The 19,312-nt window shown below is 49.6% G+C and overlaps 1 protein-coding gene across 3 annotated transcripts; it reads right to left on the bottom strand.

Annotated features, from left to right (window-relative positions):
- Window positions 1-18: 18 nt before the first annotated feature.
- Ern2 (endoplasmic reticulum to nucleus signaling 2) lies at window positions 19-18,011 on the bottom strand. 3 transcript variants are annotated; one of them, XM_041666852.1, is made up of 22 exons: window positions 17,884-18,011; window positions 15,848-15,953; window positions 15,104-15,137; window positions 14,786-14,858; window positions 13,684-13,756; window positions 13,428-13,535; window positions 13,043-13,144; window positions 11,349-11,613; window positions 8,764-8,842; window positions 8,527-8,674; window positions 8,295-8,416; window positions 7,333-7,488; window positions 6,992-7,133; window positions 3,561-3,645; window positions 3,208-3,397; window positions 3,027-3,126; window positions 2,750-2,946; window positions 1,643-1,790; window positions 1,424-1,551; window positions 503-626; window positions 360-427; window positions 19-277 (listed from the first exon to the last, which is right to left on the bottom strand). In XM_041666852.1, exons 1-22 carry the CDS (start codon window positions 17,971-17,973, stop codon window positions 29-31), a joined length of 2,787 nt encoding a protein of 928 aa, XP_041522786.1. In that variant the 5' UTR covers window positions 17,974-18,011; the 3' UTR covers window positions 19-28. The 3 variants fall into 3 exon arrangements, with proteins under 3 accessions (XP_041522786.1, XP_041522788.1, XP_041522787.1); XM_041666854.1 differs by having other exon boundaries at window positions 3,561-3,642; XM_041666853.1 differs by having other exon boundaries at window positions 6,992-7,130.
- Window positions 18,012-19,312: the final 1,301 nt, after the last annotated feature.

Genomic DNA, 19,312 nt, shown 5'->3' with positions numbered 1-19,312 from the left:
ACTCCCAAGACCAGATTGAGCCACAGGCTTAACTCCTCGGTCCACCTTTGGGGTCTCTGGCTGTCTTAGCTCTTTGTGGCATCTGGCAGGACCTCCTGGCATCTGAAGCTGGTGGATAGTAGGGCAAGAAGAGGCTCTCAGAAGCGCAGGTCCTCATGGCCTGGTGAGTGTGGAGCAGCAGCCTTGGGAAGCGGTGTGTGAAGTACTGGATGAAGCCAGCAGGGAGTTGGCCCAGTGCCTGGTGTACCTCGGTTGGGAGCTCCCTGTAGTGGTGCTTCTGAGGATGGGCAGGACAAAGACCTGGGTCAGCTATGGCAGGGCATCCCTGATCCACGTCCCGCCCAGGCTCTAGAACACACCTTATTCCTCATGGCACGGAGCAGGTCTCTCACTGATGTCCCCTTGTATGATCGGAACCTTTTCAGATCTGCGTGCAGAGAAGTGGGTTGCAGAGGCGTCCCCATTGGCTCTTCCTTTCAGGCCCACCCAAGTATGGCCCTACCTGCTTGCAGTGGTGCCGAGATGTGCTTGTGCCAGTTTTCCCGGACCACCTTGTGACTTCCTGCCTCCAGCGCCATCACGAGGGGTCCCTGCTCTGGCTCCTTCTCCAACCAGTCACTGACATCCTAGGATCCCACAGAGCTTCCTAAGTCTTGTGGACAGTCCTGAGGCCCCAGGGCCAGGGCTGTGTTATGTGGTTGATGTTGAAGTAGTGCTAGCCCTTGACCTCGGATGATAGGGGCTTTTGCCTCGTGGAGAGTGTGGCTTCCCTGTGCTTTACCTTCACGCTACCACCCACCTTGAGGGAAGCACTGTCGCCTCTGTTGTATAGGAAGTCAGCCTGCAAGTCAAGTGTGGTCCTTTGTCCAAGGTCACAAATGGAAGGAGTATCTACACTGTGGGTGACTGCAGATGAGAATACACCGCATTCCCATACAGGCAAAGCTAGAGCCAGTGCACAGATTCTGGGGTCCAAGATGACAAGACTGCCTTTTCTTAGCTACTCTGACTTCTCATTTCTTGTTCAGGACCTGTGATGGCTTTAATAAGAATGACTTCCATAGGTTCCTATGTTTGAATGTTTAGTTCCCAGTTAGTGGAACTGTTTGAGAAGGATTGGGTGTGGTCTTGGAAGAGGTATGTCATTGGGGGTGGGCTTTGAGGTTTCAAAAGTTCACATCAAGCCTAGTTTTCCTTTATTGGTGTGCAACTTGTGGATTAGACGTGAGCTCTAAGCTACTGCCCCCACACCACCAAAATGATGATGAACTCACCCTCTGAAACTGTGAGCAAGTCCCCAATTAAATACAACTTCTTTTGTATGTTGTCTTGGTCATGGTGTCTCCTCACAGCAATAGGACAGTAACTAACACAGGACCCAAACTTGGAGGTTGGGGGACCCTTCCCAAGATCTCCATCTGACCTGGAAGAACTGGAGTTGCTTGGCTCTGCTCCAAAAGAGGGGGTGGGCCAGCACCCATTCAGCTGAGGGGCGATCCTGGGGCAGCAGGCTCAGCATGGCTTTCACCAAGTCCAATGCCACAACCTTGTCTGGAGGGCAGAAGAGAAGGGATGGTTTATATAGGTGCTTAGCGTTATGCTTCCTTCCTCCCATAGTCTGACTGGGCTCTCCCTTCCTCACCGTGGGTCTCTTCCTCCAGATGAGCCAGACAGGGATGCCCTGAGAGGATGTTGGCTTGGCGGTAGAGACTCTTACCAAAGGGGTGGCTGCCACCAGAGAGCACGTAGTAAAACACGCAGCCTGCAGAGAAGATATCCACAGCACTGGTCTGGGGGCCAGAAAGATGGTCATGAGAAGGAGGAAGTGGGCCTTCTAAAAATCCCTTCTGGACCTGTAGAGCTCTGTGTGTGTGTGTGTGTGCACATACACGCTTGTACACACGTGTGTATATAGGAGTTTTCTCCAATGTTAAAATACTGACTGCTAGTGTAAAAACTATACTCGCAGGATCTAATGTGAAAACTACTGTATAGGCAGGATCTAATATGAAAACTATACTGTCTAGGCAGGATCTAATATGAAAACTATACTGTATAGGCAGGATCTAATATGAAAACTATACTGTATGGGCAGGCACCTAACACCAGTGCATCAAGTCCCTAGGCACTTAGGTCTCCAGTTCCCTTATTACTACTTCCTCTTGTCTTTAGGAATGGGTGTGACTCTCCTGGTGACCCTTCTACCTGCTCACCATGAATCCAGATCTAGAGTCCTGGGGTCCCAAACTCAACAGGGGCCAGGTGCTGCTTTGTCCTTTGTATTACTGTGGTGTTAGTTCACTCCCCCATGTGTGTTAACCCCAGGTCTATACTGGTCCCGTGTTCTACCTAGCTCATCAGGTCAAAACAGATGAGAGCCAGCATCTTTTTTTCTCTATGTAGCTTGAACTCAGAATCCTCCTGCCTCAGCTTTCTGAGTGCCGCAATTACAGGCTACCAAGTCATTTTCTAAGATATGGTTTCTCAACCTGAGTGGTACTGATACAGAAGAGAAAACTCAGGGAAAAGGTGGGTGTATATTGAGTCATACTGTGGCATGCTTAGCAGCATCCCTGGCCTCAGGATGACAGAGGCAATCCAGCCAAAATGACAACAGGCATTGCTTGTTGTCCTCTGAACAGCATAACAGTCCCTGGTGGAGTCTGCCTTAGGGAAGAGGGAGTGGATTATCTCCTGGGAATAGATGAGTGGGCACAGAGAAAATCCTGTGGCTGGTGGGCAGGCTTACCGGGCTGTCTGGGGGCTGCTGCAGAAGCTCTGGTGCCATCCAGCCTTCTGTGCCGGGAATGCCAGAGTGGAGACTGAAGCTACACCGGCCTGCAGGGAGCTTCTTGCAGAGGCCAAAGTCAGAAATGACCACTCTGCCTTGACCCTGGCTGTCAGGCCCAGCCATGAGAATGTTGCCTGGCTTCAAGTCACGGTGTACTACAGGAAGGAAGGGAGAGAGTGAGTGATAGCCGATGGGAAAGAGCAGGGGACTAGGGACCGCAAACAAGAAGTGGTACCTATGTGTAAGGAATGTAGGTGGGCCAGGCCAGACATCATCTGCTGTAGCACCATAGTGGGCTCCAGGCCCCAGCGGTCTCGGTCTGGGTTCTCCACATACTAAGATAAGGGAGGGACAGAAATGTCATTCTCCAGCCCCAGGCCTCCCTCCCTTCTTCCCTCCCTGAGCTCCCATCTCACCTCTTGCAAGGAGGCCTGGCAGAGCTCCAAGGCAATGTAGTGGAACTGGGGACCATGCTCCGTGCAGAAGTAGCGGAGCACATTGGGGTGCCGGTCAGACTCTTGCAGCAGCTGCACCTCTCTCCGAACCAAGCTGAAGCACTCCCGGAGGAGCCTCTTCACAGCTACTGCCCGTCCCTCAAATTGCCCTCTGAGAGGTGGATCAGGGATTGGGGGTTCAGAGAGAGCAGACGTGGGGGGGGATCGGGGCCTATGCCCAAATCTGGGGGTCTGGAAGAATGCCTGTTCTTTGGTGGTTGTCAAAAGGGCTGCAAGTGATAATAGCTACAGCCTGGATTCTACCTGCTACTCACCGGAAAACAAAAGTTCCGCCTGCCCCATGTCCCAGCACATCCTTGGGGTTGAAGGAGATCTTCCCCACTACGGTGGGCTGCTCTGCTACAGGGGGAAAGGGATCATTGTCCTCTTAGTGATCTCTACCCACTGCCCACAGTCATCTTCCCTGCCTTCCTCTGCCAGCCAGAGTCCAGACCCACCCTCCGCCTTGACCTTTCTCCAGACTTCCACCCTTCCTGAGTGTGCTGCGGTAGCTGAGAGCAAGGACCCTGATGCTAGGCACGTGGCTCCAGTGGCTGGTGCTGCTATTGGTGTAGCTAGACGAATGACTCAGAGCTGATACTGATACCGTCTGCATTGGTGAGGACCAAGCAGATATGTGCTACGTGATTCTCATTTGAGCACCTCCTGTCTCTGTTTCTTCCCCTTCTTCTCTCTGCAGTCTTCCCATCTCTAACACTTGTAACAATTCTTTTCACTGAAGTCGAATCGTTTCAAATAAAAAGATGAATGCAAGTAAACAAATGCATGATGAGAGTTATAACAAAGAGGGATGATGCTGGGTGTTACAGTGCACACCTAGAGCATGGCAGTGCCCTCAAAAGTCTCGGTGTGCAACTAAGATGGGTGAGGTTGGGACTGGGGAGATGGCTCAGTCCGTAAAGTGCCTGCCTTGCTATGGGAACCTAAGCTTGCTCCCAGCATCCATGTACTGCACATAGTAATCCATAGTTGGAATCTCAGCACCGAGTGAAGAGATTGAGACAGGCTGATCCCTGAGGCACATAGGCCACCAGCCAATCTCAAAAGACTAAAACCAACAATAAAGAACCCAAGGTATATGGCTCCTGAGAAATAGCACCTGAGGTTGTCCCCTGGTCCACACACACACACACACACACACACTGACAGAGGAAATGAATATCACGTAGAGTTCTTTCCCCAAAGAGTTTAAGTGAAAGTATTAGTTGAAATAGAAGCAGTCTCTAGGTAATCTGTTGAGTTTCTTGAGCTCTGGTCTCAAAGCATTGAGGACATTCCCTATGGTGGGTGGGTAAGGAATAATTGGCCTTTAGAATAACAAGGCTAAACCATATGTGGGGCTCAAGATGGTGGTGGTGGTGCACGCTTTTAATCCCAGCACTCGGGAGGCAGAGGCAGCCAGCCTGGTCTACAAGAGCTAGTTCCAGGACAGGCACCAAAGCTACAGAGAAACCTTATCTTGAAAAAAACAAAAAATTCCCCACCATCACTTTAGTGCTGGGTATCGAAACCAGAGCCTCACATATGCTAGGTAAGTGTACTACTACCTATTGACCTAGATAGGAAGTGGAGAAACTTCCAAAGCAGGAATTCCCATCACCTTGCATCAATGGCAGGGGTGAGGCGGCTAATAAACTGGAGTAGAGTTGCATGCTCTTGGGCTTGGAGAGATAGCTCAGCAGGTAAGAGCACTTGAGTTCAAATCCCCAGAACTCATGTAAAAATCCAAGCATGGCAGTATGTGCCAGGAATCCAGGTGCTGTGGAGACTGGAGTCGGAAGCATTTCTCAGGCTTCCTGGCTAGCTTAGCTCCTGTCTTAGATCAGAGCCCTGTTTCAAGAGGATAATGTGGGGGGTGATAGATGAGGACACTCAACATCTTACCCGACATCACAGATGATGAGAAACATGCCCCGTCATGTGCGCACACACATGTGCATACACACACATTTCGCTATTAAAAAACAAACAACTAGCTGGGCGGTGGTGGCACACACCTTTAATCCCAGCCCTTGGGAGGCAGAGGCAGGCGGATCTCTGTGAGTTCGAGGCCAGCCTGGTCTTCAGAGCGAGTTCCAGGACAGGCTCCAAAGCTACACTGAGACACCCTGTCTCGAAAAACAAAACAAACTATAGGGCATTGGCAAGAACATCCCTGGGAAAAGAAAGACAAGGCGACTTGCTCCAGAGTCAGAAGGTCCAAGGAAATGGGTTTTTAAGTGCAGGAATGGGTATTTACTTGGATTCAGTGCAGTCAACAACAAGAACTACATCTCAGGGTTGGGGTTTGTTGTGGAGCGTTTGAAAAAGCTGCCCGTGGGCTGGAGATGTAGCTCAGAGGTCGGGCTTTGCTAGAACTGACTCGGAGGACTGACTGAGGCCCAAGGAAGAGGAGGACCGAGGTGAATACAGGAAGCTCAAGTCAGGAGCCAGGCAGACATCAGCTTAAGTACGTGGACAGCATGTGGGGATCTGACTTGGGGAAACAGGTTGAGCAGCAATGTGGAGGTACCAGCACCAGCTCTCAAAGACACAAAAGGCAACAGCCTGGCTCAGAGCCGAAGAGCAGAAGACTAGAGTGAGCAATAGATGCACAGACTATTCCCACCAAGCACTGAGCAGACACCGGTGGGTCTTTGTGGGCTAAGGCTTAAACCAAGAAGCACTGAGAAGAAGGTAGAAGCAAAATCAAAACCATGCCTAGGGAATTTACTGCTACCATTACCAATAATAATAGTAATAACAATAATAATAATATTGGGTTTTTTTTGAGACAGGGTTTCTCTGTAGCTTTGGAGCCTATCCTGGAACTAGTTCTTGTAGACCAGGCTGGCCTTGAAGTCACAGAGGTCTACCTGCCTCTCGAGGGCTGGGATTAAAGGCGTGTGCCACCACCACCCAGCTCCAAAAACATTATTTTAAAACTATTATTATTATTATTTTATTAATTTTTTGAGACAGGGTTTCTCTGCGTAACTGCCCTAGCTGTCCTAGAACTCCCTTTGTAGAGTAGGCTGGCCTCAAACTCACAGAGATCTGCCTCCCAAGTAAAACAATTATTAACATCACCTAAGTGTGATTTTTTTTTTTTTTGGAGCCTGTCCTGGAACTAGCTCTGCAAACCAGGCTGGCCTCGAACTTGCAGAGATCTACCTGCTTCTGCCTCCCAAGTGCTGGGATTAAAGGCGTGCGACACCATCGCCCGGCAACTTCTGGTCCTTTTGCCTCCATTTCCTGAGTGCTGGGATTATAGGCATGTACCAGCATGCCTGGTTTATGAGTGCTAGGGTTCAAACCCAGGACTTTGCACATGCTAGGCACACACTCTCCTAGCTGAGGTATGTTCCCAGCACTGACTTGGTAACGATGATCATGGCAGCTTCTCACAGGGCAGTGATGCAATGAGGTGGGTGTTAGTATTCCCTTTGGACCCGTGAGAAAACAGATGCTCAGAGGCAACTCTTCAAAAGTTAGCTGGAGACAGTTTGATCTACACACAGTTCTATCCGCAACCAGAGACCCTGAAAATAACAATAAAACTATAATAGGATATACTTGAGGGGACTGCCTCTTATTACCTAGCCCACCATCTGTGACTTCTAACAATTTGACTTTGAAATTAAATTCTGTTCACCTCTCCCTTTTCTCTGTTTTGGACTCCCCAGATTTGTTCACTCAACTTCACCTTCAGGGCCACGGGATGGCCTGGCTTGCTCTGAGGGGTTTTGAAATCTCTTTTCGTTATGCAGGGTGGCCCTTGAAGGTTGTGTCTGAGCGTCCGGTGAGGGGTCCTGCGGGTCTCCAGGTGCTGAAGGGCTCTGCTGCTGCTGTAACACATGGGTTCTGATGAACGTGAGCCCCACGCCCGTGCTGGGGCTGGGTTTACCACAGAGCTTGGACTTAGAGAGCGCAGCAGGAGCAGGGCTTCCTGAGAGGAAGGCAGAGGCAGCTGAAGTCACGCAAGAGAGAAGCAGAGTTCTGGCTGGGAAGACTCTGAGTTGGACAAAGTCAGGATGCTGGACTTACTTGCCTCATCAGGTAGAGGACCCAGGCTCCCAGGAGGAGGGCTGTGAAGCTAGCAGCCAGCAGGTCTTGGGACCCCAACCGTGGATTGGGGTCTGAAGCTTTCTCTTCAGGATGTGGTTCAGAATCCCAAGGCTCTTCCCTCCTCAGGCTCAGGAGCTAGAAACAGAGCGGTTTTCACTCTTGGTACTCCCTCCTACTGTGAAACTCCCAATTCTTCTTGATCACTGGGTTCAGGGCAGGGCTTAGCTGAAGGTGTGTGTGTGGGGTTGTGGGGGTCCCTGCATGATGGACTTGCAGTGCTGGCCATGATCTCAAACAGCAAGGTGCACAGGAGAGGAGTGGACCAAATCTATCAGAAGGGCAGCATCTCTTTGAACATCATTAAAAGTTCACATGCTCAGCTGGGGTGGTGGTGTGTGCCTTCAATCTCAGCACTCGGGAGGTAGAGGCAGGTGGATCTCTGTGAGTTCGAGGCCAGCCTGGTCTACAGAGGGAGTTTCAGGACAGCTAGGGCTACACAGAGAGAGCCTGTCTTGAAAACAAACAAAAAAAGAAATAAAGGAACCATTTGCTCTCTGGATTATTGCTGAAACTTCAAGATGCACTTCTATGATCAGACATTTGGTGGGTCTGGGACAAACCCCCAGCATCTGAAAACCGCTGCTTTTTCTAACCTTGAACAACTCACTAGCGCTTCTCCAGTCTCTCCCAGGAGAGCATACCTTTATAGTTTTTTTCTATTTTCAATTTCTCACTTGATTAATAATTTACAATGTTCACCTGGAAACCACGCTCTGTGACTTAGGAAACCAATATCATTTTGACATTTTTAACATGCCTGGTAGTAGCACCAACAACATGTTTGTTTTCTGGGAACTTTCGTGATATTAACTGGGGAAGAGGTACAAGCACTGAGTGACGTCTCTGGGTCTACCCATAGCAGCTGGCATCCCAGCACTAACCTCAGAGAAGAGAGCCGGAGCGTGGGACTCCTCTGGGGCTCTTGTCTCAGCAGACCCTTTCTCTAGGGTGGGATGAACCCTCAGCATGGTGGTGTGCAGGACCGGTGGGAGTTCATGGTATCCTAAGTAGTAGGAATAAAAGCCAGAGGGTTGAGGATGCTGTCAGCATTCCAACTCAGAAACTGGGCTTATAAATCTTCATCTACTCCAGATTAAAGTCAGGGGATCTCACCAATGAGCAGCCACTGGCTGGGCAGGGCCACACTGCCTGAGGGGTATCTGACAGCAGTGCTGGGTGAGCCCTCTCGCTCCCCTGAGACTTGAAGCGTCACCTCATCTGTTGTGGGGCCATCCATGGGTGCCAGGGTCAGTCCACGGGGCTATGGCAGAAGATGGAGAGCCACATGTGAAATAAACCCCTTTCCTGCTCTATCCCTCTTTGCATCCCACTCAGAGGCCCCCTTCTCACCACGAGGGCCACCCCAGTGTGGACCAGTGCTTTGGAGACATAGAAACCAGCTTCTTCTTTCCCCACATACAGCGTCATCCTAAAGGGGAGGGAAAGGAAAGATGAGTGATTCTGCTGGGAGGCTTCAGCATTGCTTATGTCCCTGTAGCTTCTTCCAGATGGACTCTGGGATTGACCATGTGACTTGCTTTAGCCAATAAGAGAAAGGCAACACAAGCAGATGCTTGAATGGTTGTATTCAAGTTGCCCTGCCTCCCCCACCTTGGTTCTGTTCTCTGAAACCCTGAGACTACCGTGTAAGGAAACCTACCCTCCCAAAAGGGACGAAAGACCTTATGGTATACAAATGAACCATTCTATTTGATGCTAACTCGGCCAACTGGCCCACCAAGTACTAGATAGGTGGGCCACTGTCCCAGATCATTGCCTCCACCAAGTCACCAGTTGATATTTTAGAGACCAGAAAAATGACCTGGATGGCCCCCAACATCTTGGAAAGCAGCAGGTGTCTGCTGTTTTAAAACTCCAAGTGTTGGGGCTGGAGAGATGGCTCAGTGGTTAAGAGCACTGACTGCTCTTCCAGAGGTCCTGAGTTCAATTCCCAGCAACCACATGGTGGCTCACAACCACCTATAATGAGATCTGGTGCCTTCTTCTGGCCTATAGATAGGATGCTATATAAATAAATAAATCTTAAAAAAAAAAACAACTCCAAGTGTTGGCGTATTTGCTATGCAGCAAAACTAACTGCTACAAAATCTATAGCAGCGTTTTCTCAATATATTTCTCACTTTTTGTATGCTTGTTTTTTTGAGACAGGGCTTCTCTGTGTAGCTCTGGCTGTCCTGGAACTCGTTCTGTAGACCAGGCTGGCCTCGAACTCACAGAGATCAGCTTGTCTATGCGTCCCGAGTGTTGGGATTAAAGGCACCTGGCTCACTTTTTTTTAAAAAGATGGACCTTACTACGTAGCTCAGGCTAGCCTCACATTCATGGCGCTCTGTCAGCAGCACGCTGAGTACTGGATTACTGGCCTACACTACCACACCTGGCCCAGACCTCTTATAAGAACTCAGTTTCCTAAACTGGAACTCATCATCTCTCTTTTCACCCTTTGTTTTTTTCTCTCTTCCTCCTTTAGTGCTTTGAACTTCTGAAAATGATAGCAGCCATGAATTTCTAGAACTTCTAGAAGCCTGGAACTTCTAGAAGGCTGAACTCTCTAAACATTCTTGATCCTCCTCATCCCCCCTCCTTCCTCTCTGTCACCCTCTACTTAGTACCTTGAGTTTTTCTGCTCCAGCCTGCAGCATCATCTTTTTTTCCAGTGTAATACATTTTATTTTGAAAATGATTGGATATTTTGCTTGCATGTATGTCTGTATACTACACACATGCATGGTGCTCATAGAAGCTGAAAGAGGGCATCAGATCACCGGGAACTGGAGTTACACATGGTTGTTAGTTGCCATGTGAGGGCTGGGAATTAACCTGGGTCCTCTGGAAGAGCAGTCAAAGCTCTTAAGTACTTAAGTATGTCTCTCCAGCACCTCTGTGGTGTGTGTGTGTGTGTGTGTGTGTGTGTGTGTGTGTGTGTGTGGTGGTGTTGTCTCCAGGCCGTTATGACTGGTTTTAAACTCATAGAGATCTACATGCCATTGACTTCTGAGGGCTGGGATTAAAGGTCTGCAGCACCATGGCCAGTCCCATGGTATCATGATTTTCCTACTCATTCAGAGATACTCTATACTGTCACCAGAATAATCTTTCTGAAATGAAAACCCGAGTCAGCCACTTCCTGGCTTGAAACTCTCCAGGGACCGTTCCTTAGCCTTGAAAAAAAAATGTTCAAGCCTTCTAGATGTGATCCTGGCTTTACTACAGCCTTGGGCATGAGGCTGCTTAGACCTATGGCTCAGTCTTTAACTTTCTGTACCGCGTGTGCCATGCCTTCTCCCATTTTATGCTGATCCTTTAGGTCTTACATTAGATGTTTCTTCATCTGAGAAGCTTTCCATGGCTTCCTCTTGGTTCCAGTCTCAGTCTGGGTATCTTTATATGCATTGCCACCACAACCTGTCTGTCTCTTTACCCTAATTATACCCATGTTATACCCATGTTATAGTTCTCTTTCATATGTCTGTCCCCTACCAGACTCTGAGATTCCCGTAGGCAGGAACATTGACTCTGTTGTTTGCTATTGCATTTTCAGAGCCTAGTAAATGACCAGCATACAATACGTGCTCACTTAGCATTTGTAGAGCAAATGGAATGAATGGGCAACCCCTGATTTCTCCAGTCTGTGTCTTAGGATGGCATAAGGCAAGGAGAGGTTTGGAGTATTTAACAATCAGTTCAATATAGCATTTTTGGAGCAAATAGGTTGGGACTCAGAGTCTCCTCCGAAGACAGACTTTACTCAATCACTTGCTAAATGGTGACTATCCCTGAGTCCTAGGGACCCTGTCTTGACACCTGATTCAGCTGTGTTGGTGGCTCATAGTTGAATATCATGACTGGCTATTTGACGGGGGCTGTACCACCTCCAGAAATTCCCTCCTTAGGCTCTAGATGTGGACACTTACAGAAGCTGGATGTCTAAGGAAGAGAAGTGGGCAGCTGTGTCCTGGGATCTAGAGGCAGGAAGTCGGATGTGGCCCCAGCGGAGGACAAGAAAATGTAGAGTGTCCCTAGCCAGAGAAAGATGAGGCAGCTGGCGCAGCCCATCCTGATGCCATGTGTAGATGCCCATCACAGGCACTCCCAGGTCCTGCGTCCACAGCACAGTTCCACTTCCCGGGTCCACGGTGAGCAGCAGGCCCATCCCACAGGATGTCAGGTGGCTTATGTCTGTCAAGAAAGGCAGCTGGGGAGATGTCAGAGAGATCTCACGGGACACACCAGAGAGTTGCTTGGGTGTGCAAAGGTCATTTGAGGTCACGTAGAGGGAGACAGTTTGTTTTAAATGGGAAGGGATTGGCTGGGCCATCTAAAGTTGACTTGGGTGTGTCTGTGAGTCTGGGTCATTTGAAAGAGCTATGATGAGAGGTCATTGAAGGAAAGTTCTTAAGATGTAGCTCATCAATCGTAGACATGGTCAGACTGATGTTTGCCAAGGTCAAGTGCTGGGTCCTTTAGCAAGCACATAGAACCTGATGGGGCCAGTTAGGAGCCTTGCTGGTGTCACTTATATGTCATAGTTGCCTGCATGGTGCCTCATGAAGAGTGATGGAGTCAAAGTTTGAGGAGTTAATTAGGAGTACCTGTGAGGTTCCTCGTTGTGGTGGTTTGAAATAAAATGGTCCCCAAAGGGAGTGACACTAGTAGGAGGTGTAGCCTTGTTGGAGTAGGTGTGGTCTCATTGGAAGAAATGTGTCACTGTGGAGGTGGGCTTTGAGGTCTCATATATTTTCAAGCAATGCCCAGTGACCTGGACCACTTCCTGTTGTCTGTGAGTCAAGATGTAAGAACTCAGCTCTCTCTCCAGTACCATGCCTGCCTGCATGCCACCATGCTCTCAGATGCCATGTTCCCCACTATAACAATAATGAACTAAACCTCTGAACTGTGAGTCACTTCAATTAAATGCTTTCTTTCTTTCTTTCTTTCTTTATTTCTTTCTTTTCCTTTCTTTTCTTTTTTTGAGACAGGGTTTCTCTATGTAGCTTTGAAACCTGTCCTGGAACTTGCTTTGTAGACCAGGCTGACCTCAAAAGCCACAGACATCCACTTGCTTCTGCCTCCTGAGGGCTGCGATTAAAGGCGTGTGCCATCATCACCCAGCTAAATGTTTTCCTTTTTAAGAGTTGTCATAGTCATGGTTTCTTTTCATAGTAACAGGAACCCCTAACTAAGACACTCGGGAAGATGATAGGGTGGATATATAATATCAAGGGGGTAGCAAGAGTTATATGGAGGAGTCACTCTGGGCCATATGCAGAAGCCACTCACCATATTGAGGTCAGCTAGGAATGGATGGGATTGCTCAGGATATTGGAGAGGTTGCTAGGTGTCCCCTCAGCTGCAAGGAGTCACCTCAGGCTACCTGGCTGGGGTAATTTGGGGTTTGGATAAGTTCAGATGTATTTCTCGGGCTATGTGAGCATCAGTTCTGGTACCCAGAATCATCTCAGGTCACCTGTCAGGCTGTATCGTTCAGCATGTGAGGGGACATCATGCAGGTGGATCAGTATGTGCTGGGACTCGGTCCTGATGTCACTCAGGACTTCCCAGGTTGGGGACTTTGATCCAAGGTTAGGCCAAGAAAGGTGACACTCACATTTCCCAGGTGAGTCCTCCATGGGGGGTGCTGAGTAGCGGCGGTAGGTTGTGTTCCAGCGCAGGGCTGGAGCTCTTGGGTCATGCATGGAGACCGTGTACTCTGTGTGTGAGAAACAGAGGTTACCAGGAATGTAGTCATACTTCCCCAGTCCGACTCCAGAGACTGTCCCTCCCGTAGGGTTGGAGGCTTCCCGAGCATTTGGATCGGAGGCCTAATGATCAAGTTTATCATTATACCTCTAGCTCCTCGGTCAATACTAGTACAATGTGTATTGATGACTGTCAGACTGACTGACAAGCCTGAACTCAACATGGATAACAACTGTCAGGCCTGGGCAAAGAAAATGTGGGGATTTCACCGAACATAGGAACATCTGACTTACGCGTTCGGCCAATGTAGAGTTGAGGGGTAGAAAGGCCTTCTGTGGTCAGTGTCATGTGAGTCTCCCCTGATTCAGGGTCCACCACAAACCAGGTATCCTGCTTCCGGCCTGTGGAGGGGGACAGTGAGCTAACTTTCAAGACAGCGTAGGAGAAGGTGTGTGTGCCCTTTTGTCCCTGGCCAAGTTGGCCTGGCATGACCCAGGTCCCCATCCCTACTGGCTGGACTTGCCACCCACAGGCTGCAGAGATACTCACCTGTGTAGAAGACCCCATCAGAGCTGCGACAGGGAGAGGCATGGACCAGCTCCGGGATGGTGAATGGCAATTTCTGAGATGTAAAGATTCCAAAAAGGGAGAAGTTCAGAAGTGTGTGAGTACTTCCTGTGCCACCGCTGTGCCATACTCTCCCGAGGGCAGCCCAGAGAAACCCTTCCACTGGGCACCTTGTCCTTTCTGTTTCCCAGGAGAAACTGGTGCTGGGAGAGGCTCAGTAACTCAGATCGCGACTCTCAGGCAGCCCAGTCTCAGAGCCAGCCTCCTTAGTCACTCTGCTATAGGGCCTCTTCAAGAACTGCAGAAAACCCCACACTGGGGGCTAAGACACCGCATGAGTCCCTCGATTCCACCTGATGACCTCCTCCAAATAAGTAAACAGACACACATGGACATACAGTCCAGAGACACTGACACACCCACACAGACACACCCACAAAGACATCCACACGCACACGTGCACACACACACACAGGCTTTAAAACTCAGTGACCACAAAAGACTCAGCAAGATCGAAGAGCTGTTTGGACTCAGTGTTGATGGTGAATGGGGATCTGCTCTCTCACCGTCCTTTGGCTCTGATTTGTCAGGAATCAGATCCCAGTCTAGGTTATGTGAGAGTCCTGCATTCAGGTTTTTTATGGGTTTTAACAAGGGGGCACTGAGTGGGGTGAGCAGATACAAATCACCAACTTTTAGAAACAGAGCCATTCAGCTGACACACATGCGCGAGCAAACTCAATCCAGACTAGCAGAACTACCCAGCCTAACTTGGAGGTTTTGGGGTTTGAAGTCTTTAATTCATGGGTGATATGTTATTTAGCAAAAGCTAACCAATACAGTTTTTACCTTACTGCCCTCTTAGTCTTGGAGATGCCCCCGGGAACACTCAGAGGTCTGATATTCTGCTCTGCAGACATAGCCAGACCCTCCACACTTTGGTAGACAGCCTTCCACAGTGCTCAGAGCCCTGACTTATAGCATCAAAGGACACCTCACTCTGACACGCTGTCCTTTCACCCATTGGTACTCTGGCTGACGGAGTCCTGTCCACACCCATCCCAGGCCATGAGGGGAAACAGACCATCAGTCCCTGCTGTTTCTGCGTCCCCAAGATGTACAGGCTGCCATCAGCTGGGTCAGAGAGAAAGGCCGTTCTGTGGAGCAGAGGGACATAGTGAAGGCTGGGTGTGTAGTCCTGGTTTTGTGAAGGCCTTGTCCCTCCACCTTCTCAGCTAGTAGACCCGACCCTTGTGGGAGACACCTTGGAGCAGCCAGAGGCCTTTACACATCATAGAAGACTAAGTCTCTCCCCTAAGACTCCCACATGTGGCTCCCAAAACCCTCATCCAACTATGGCTGCCACAACTGCTCTCTCCTTAAGAAGCCCCAGTTCACTTACTCTGTGACATACATTGGTCCTTGGATGATGGGGTCTGCGGGGACAAAAACATGGAACTTGAGTCTCTTTTTGACCCTATTGGAAAGCATAGTTAAAGCACACCAGCATTTACCCTGTGCCAGAGGCAGACCCAGCAGGTGGCAAGAGTTCTATGGGTAGTCTCTGTCATGCTACTTTGCCCGGGTTTGCAGGCAAAGCCATTAAGGCTCAGAGAGTTGAAATAATTTTCCCAAGACCAGACAGTTAGCGAGTGGTGAAGTTTCCTACAGACACTGACTTGCTGGACTCTAGTGCCTGTGTGAGGGCACTGTGTGCGTGTGCATGTGTGTGTGCATGTGCGTGTATGTGTGCATGTATGTGTGTGTGCATGTGCGTGTATGTGTGCGTGTGTGTGTACGTGTGTGCAGGTGTATGTGTGTGTGAGGGTCAGAGGTGTCTTCTTTTCTTTAGACAGCGTCTCCCACTGAACCTGAAGCTGGGCAGCCAGGAAGTCTCACAGATCTTCCTATCTGTGCCTTCCCAGTGCGTGTGTCCAGAAACACATGGCTGTGGTTGTTTTTATTTGTTTGTTTGTTTGTTGATGTGGGTGCTGGCAATCTAAACTCAGGGCTTTGTGCTTGTGCAGCAAGCACTTTACCAACTGGGCCGGCTCCCTAACCCTTTAGTGCGCATGCTCTTATCTTCCATGCCAAAGTGACTGCCCACTCTACTACTTAAAGAGATAGGTAGCTACTCCTTGCTCACCATCTTTCAGTGTCCACTTCAAGTCCCCTGTCTGCTTGTTCAGTGCATGGAGACTTCCATCCAAGGTAGACACAAACAGAAGGCTCTCTGGCCTGAGAGTCTGGACCTGGAATGGGAAACAAAACTCATCTCGTCTGAGGGTTTCAGGACCACCTTGCCTTTGCCGCAGGCCGGAGTGACTACGAGTCCTCACTTTCTACCTTATTTATTGAGACAGGGTCTCTCACTGAACCTGAGGCTCACTGATTCTACTAGACTGGCCAGTGTGCTCCAGGAAACACTCTCTCACCCCACCGCTAACCCTGATTCCTGCCACCCAGCACTGGGGTGGCATTCATGCCCGTAGTCATCAGGCTTTTCTGTGGGTGCTGGTGATTCAAACTCAGGTCCTTGGGACTTAGTGGCGAACAAAAGGGCTTCGTTGGTGCATGCAGCCTACTGCACAGGTCAGGGAGTCTGGGGCACAGGATGGTCAGAAATGGCACAAGCGGGTGTAGAGTCTCCTCCAGGACGTGGTTTCCTTCTCCTTACTCACATGTGTGCCCCTTTTCAGAAGACCCTTTCTCTCTCCCTGGACTGGCTCTGCTGCTTTCGGTGCCAAGCTTTGTAGTCCCCTGATGGCTACAGGAAGGAGGCCTGGCTCTACCTTCTATCTGGCCCCTGCTGGCCTCACTTGCCAGCCCCGGGCCCTCCTTGAGCAAACAAGGTGAGGCTGAGCTCAGAGCAGAAATCCTAACATCCGGGTGGCCCAGCCACACCCCTTCAAAGCCCACATCCTGCTTCAGGACCCTCAGGTTGGGGGTAGGGCCAGTGGTATTTGCTGGAGAGTCAGGAGCCCACCAGCTAGACCCTCTCTTGTGGGCCTCAGTCTTACCATCCGCAACATGACAAAGAAATGGGCCAGGGGAAAGGCTGCCTCCTGATCGACTGCCCCAAAGAGAATTTTGTTTGATCCTTTCAGTACTTAAAATATTGCTCTTAATTGTCTTACTGCTATTGTTTTGTGAGACAAGGTCTCCTGTTGCTTGCTGTGTAGAGCAGGCAGCTTTGAATTTTCAACAATCTTACTGCCTCTGCCTCCAGAGTTATGGCATTAAAGGGATGGAATGCCATGCCCAACATTAACAGTGTTTTTTTTTATTTTAGCCAGAGATCTGATTGATTGATTGATTGATAGTTCATTTGAGATAGAGTCTCTCTGTGTAACTCTGACTATGCTAGAACTCACTCTCTAGACAGGCTGGCCTCGAACTCAGAAATCTGCTTGCCTTGCCTCCTGAGTGCTAGGATTAAAAGATGTGTGCCACCACTATCTGGATGAAAATTTTAATTTTAAAAATCCAGGTTTTCATTATTATTCTCATTTCTAGTCCTCCCCCCCCCCCCCCAGAAATGTCAGGTCTGGACATACCAGGCTCCCATTATTGTTTGACAACTGCTTGTTTGACAACTGCGGAGGGAGCCTGAGCTGGGAGAGGGGCTCCCAGTGCCTAATTCTACCCCGTCCCTTTAACTGGGAGTGAGAGGTGGAGAAAAGGAGAGAGAGAGAGAGAGAGAGAGAGAGAGAGAGAGAGAGACCCCAGGCTGGGCAGAGTGAACTGATTGGCTCCCAGCAGGCAGATTGGACCAGATCTCTACACTTGAAGATAGATCATTTGTCCTAGAAGTTCTGAGTCTGAGGGTAGGGGGTGGTGATCCAGTCGCAGACAAAGGGAAGGGGCAGTATACAGCGCCAGAGCTTGAACCAGTTCGTTTCACAGCAGAAGACTCTAAATGGATCATATCTTTCAAGACAACTGGATTCTCAAAGGGTTTTAGAGGCCTGGCTTTACCGTCTACTGTCTCCTCCGCACTGCCTCCCTTGCCATCTCTGCTACCGAAGAGGCTGAGTGGCGCATCTTCCCATGTAGGCTGTAAGAGGCATCTCCCCGAGTTTATGAGGGGTTCACTCTCTAGGCGTTGATTTGGGCGAAGGAGGGAGAGGCAGGCGTCCCTACTGACCAGCTACATCCGCAGTCACCTGACCCTGCACTCACCTGTGGCCCGATCGTCCCCAGCAAAGTCGCAAGCTGCAGCAGGAACCCAAAGGGAGACCATGGTGGGAACCCCCAGGCTGAGCTCGCCATTGCCTGTGGGCATCACAAAGTCGCCAGCTTCCCTCTACTCACTTCGTGGCTCCAGGTGACAGCAGAGCTCTCCCCCCCGGGAAGACTCCGCCCCCAGCAGTGCCAGCTGGGGAAGCAGAGTCTTAGGTGAAACCTCACCCTGTGGTGGCCCCCGCCCTTCCTATCGCACCTACCTATCGCGGTCCGTCCCTTCCTCCTTGGCATTCAATGCTGCCAGTTTGAAGGATTTTGCTGAGGTGGACTGTGGAGAACTAACAAGGTCTGTGTTGGTTCTCTCTCTCTCTCTCTCTCTCTCTCTCTCTCTCTCTCTCTCTCTCTCAAGATTTACTTATCTTATTCAATGGGGTGTTTTGCTCGCATGTATCTCTGTACATCATACGCGTGCCTGGTGCCCAAGGAGGTCAGAAGATGGTGTTGGATCCCCTGGAACTGGAGTTAGGATGACCGTGAGGCTCTGCCATGTAGGTGCTGGGAATGAAACCCCGGGTACTATGCAAGAACAAGTGCCCTTAACCCTCTCTCCAGACACTGTATAGACTCTTCATCCTTTCTTACCAAGGCAAGGCTCAGACTCAGAACTGGAGCTAACATTCAGACACCCAACCTCAGTGCCTGTGTTCTTTATTATTTCTTCATGTGGCTGGCCTCTTCCGAACTGTTATGAACTGTGGATCAACTGATGGAGCCACTCATTTGTCCAACAGGTATTTCACGATCCATTAGGCTACCTTGCTGAGCAAGACAGAGAAGTTCTTTGTCTTTGTAGAGCTTCTAGATCACAGGGTCAAGACATCAAAGCTGGGCAAGGTCAGGGGCTCAAGGTCATCCCTGGCTTCATGAGTTTAAAGTCATCTTAGAAGTTACATGAGACCCTAACAGAAAAATGGAGAACAGCAAACAAACAAAGACATCAGACATAAAGACGGAAGAGAATTTTGTATGGCTGTAACTAGTTTAAAAATAAAATATTTTTGTGCTGTGTATTTTGCCACTATGTGTATCAGTGGCCGAAGGATCAGGGATTCAAGGTTGCATAGTGAATTCAAGGCCAACATGAGCCACAAGAACGTCCGTCTCAAAAACAAAACAAACAAAAGATTCCGCTGGTCATCTCTACCTTTATTCCAGGGTGCTGAAATGTCAGCCCTGCCTGCTGCCACACTCCCTTGGTCAGCTCTTCCCTGTCCTTACCTGCTCAATCCTAGCAGTGTTGCGGCAGCCCTTCTGCTGAAGGCAATGGCACACTACATCCCTCAAATTCCTTTGTCTCATACCTGCAACTAGAACCCCACACATTTCCCCCATACACACCTTTACCTTCCTCCCCTGAGTTTCAGGG

The sequence above is a fragment of the Microtus oregoni genome, unplaced genomic scaffold (genome assembly GCF_018167655.1).
Source record: "Microtus oregoni isolate MIOR12 unplaced genomic scaffold, Mior012 000016F_ref0000370, whole genome shotgun sequence".
Classification (NCBI taxonomy): domain Eukaryota; kingdom Metazoa; phylum Chordata; class Mammalia; order Rodentia; family Cricetidae; genus Microtus; species Microtus oregoni.
The sequence above is the reverse complement of the archived record's forward strand: the minus strand, read 5'-3'. Positions and strand labels throughout refer to the sequence as shown.

Excerpts from the sequence above, each read along its gene's own strand:
- Ern2 (XM_041666852.1), bottom strand. The coding sequence starts at position 17,973 with ATGGCGAGCTCAGCCTGGGGGTTCCCACCATGGTCTCCCTTTGGGTTC. Across the intron at positions 14,859-15,103 it reads GGACCAATGTATGTCACAGA|AACGGCCTTTCTCTCTGACC; the intron begins GTAAGTGAACTG and ends TCTGCTCCACAG. Across the intron at positions 8,417-8,526 it reads CAGCCAGTGGCTGCTCATTG|GATACCATGAACTCCCACCG; the intron begins GTGAGATCCCCT and ends CCTACTACTTAG.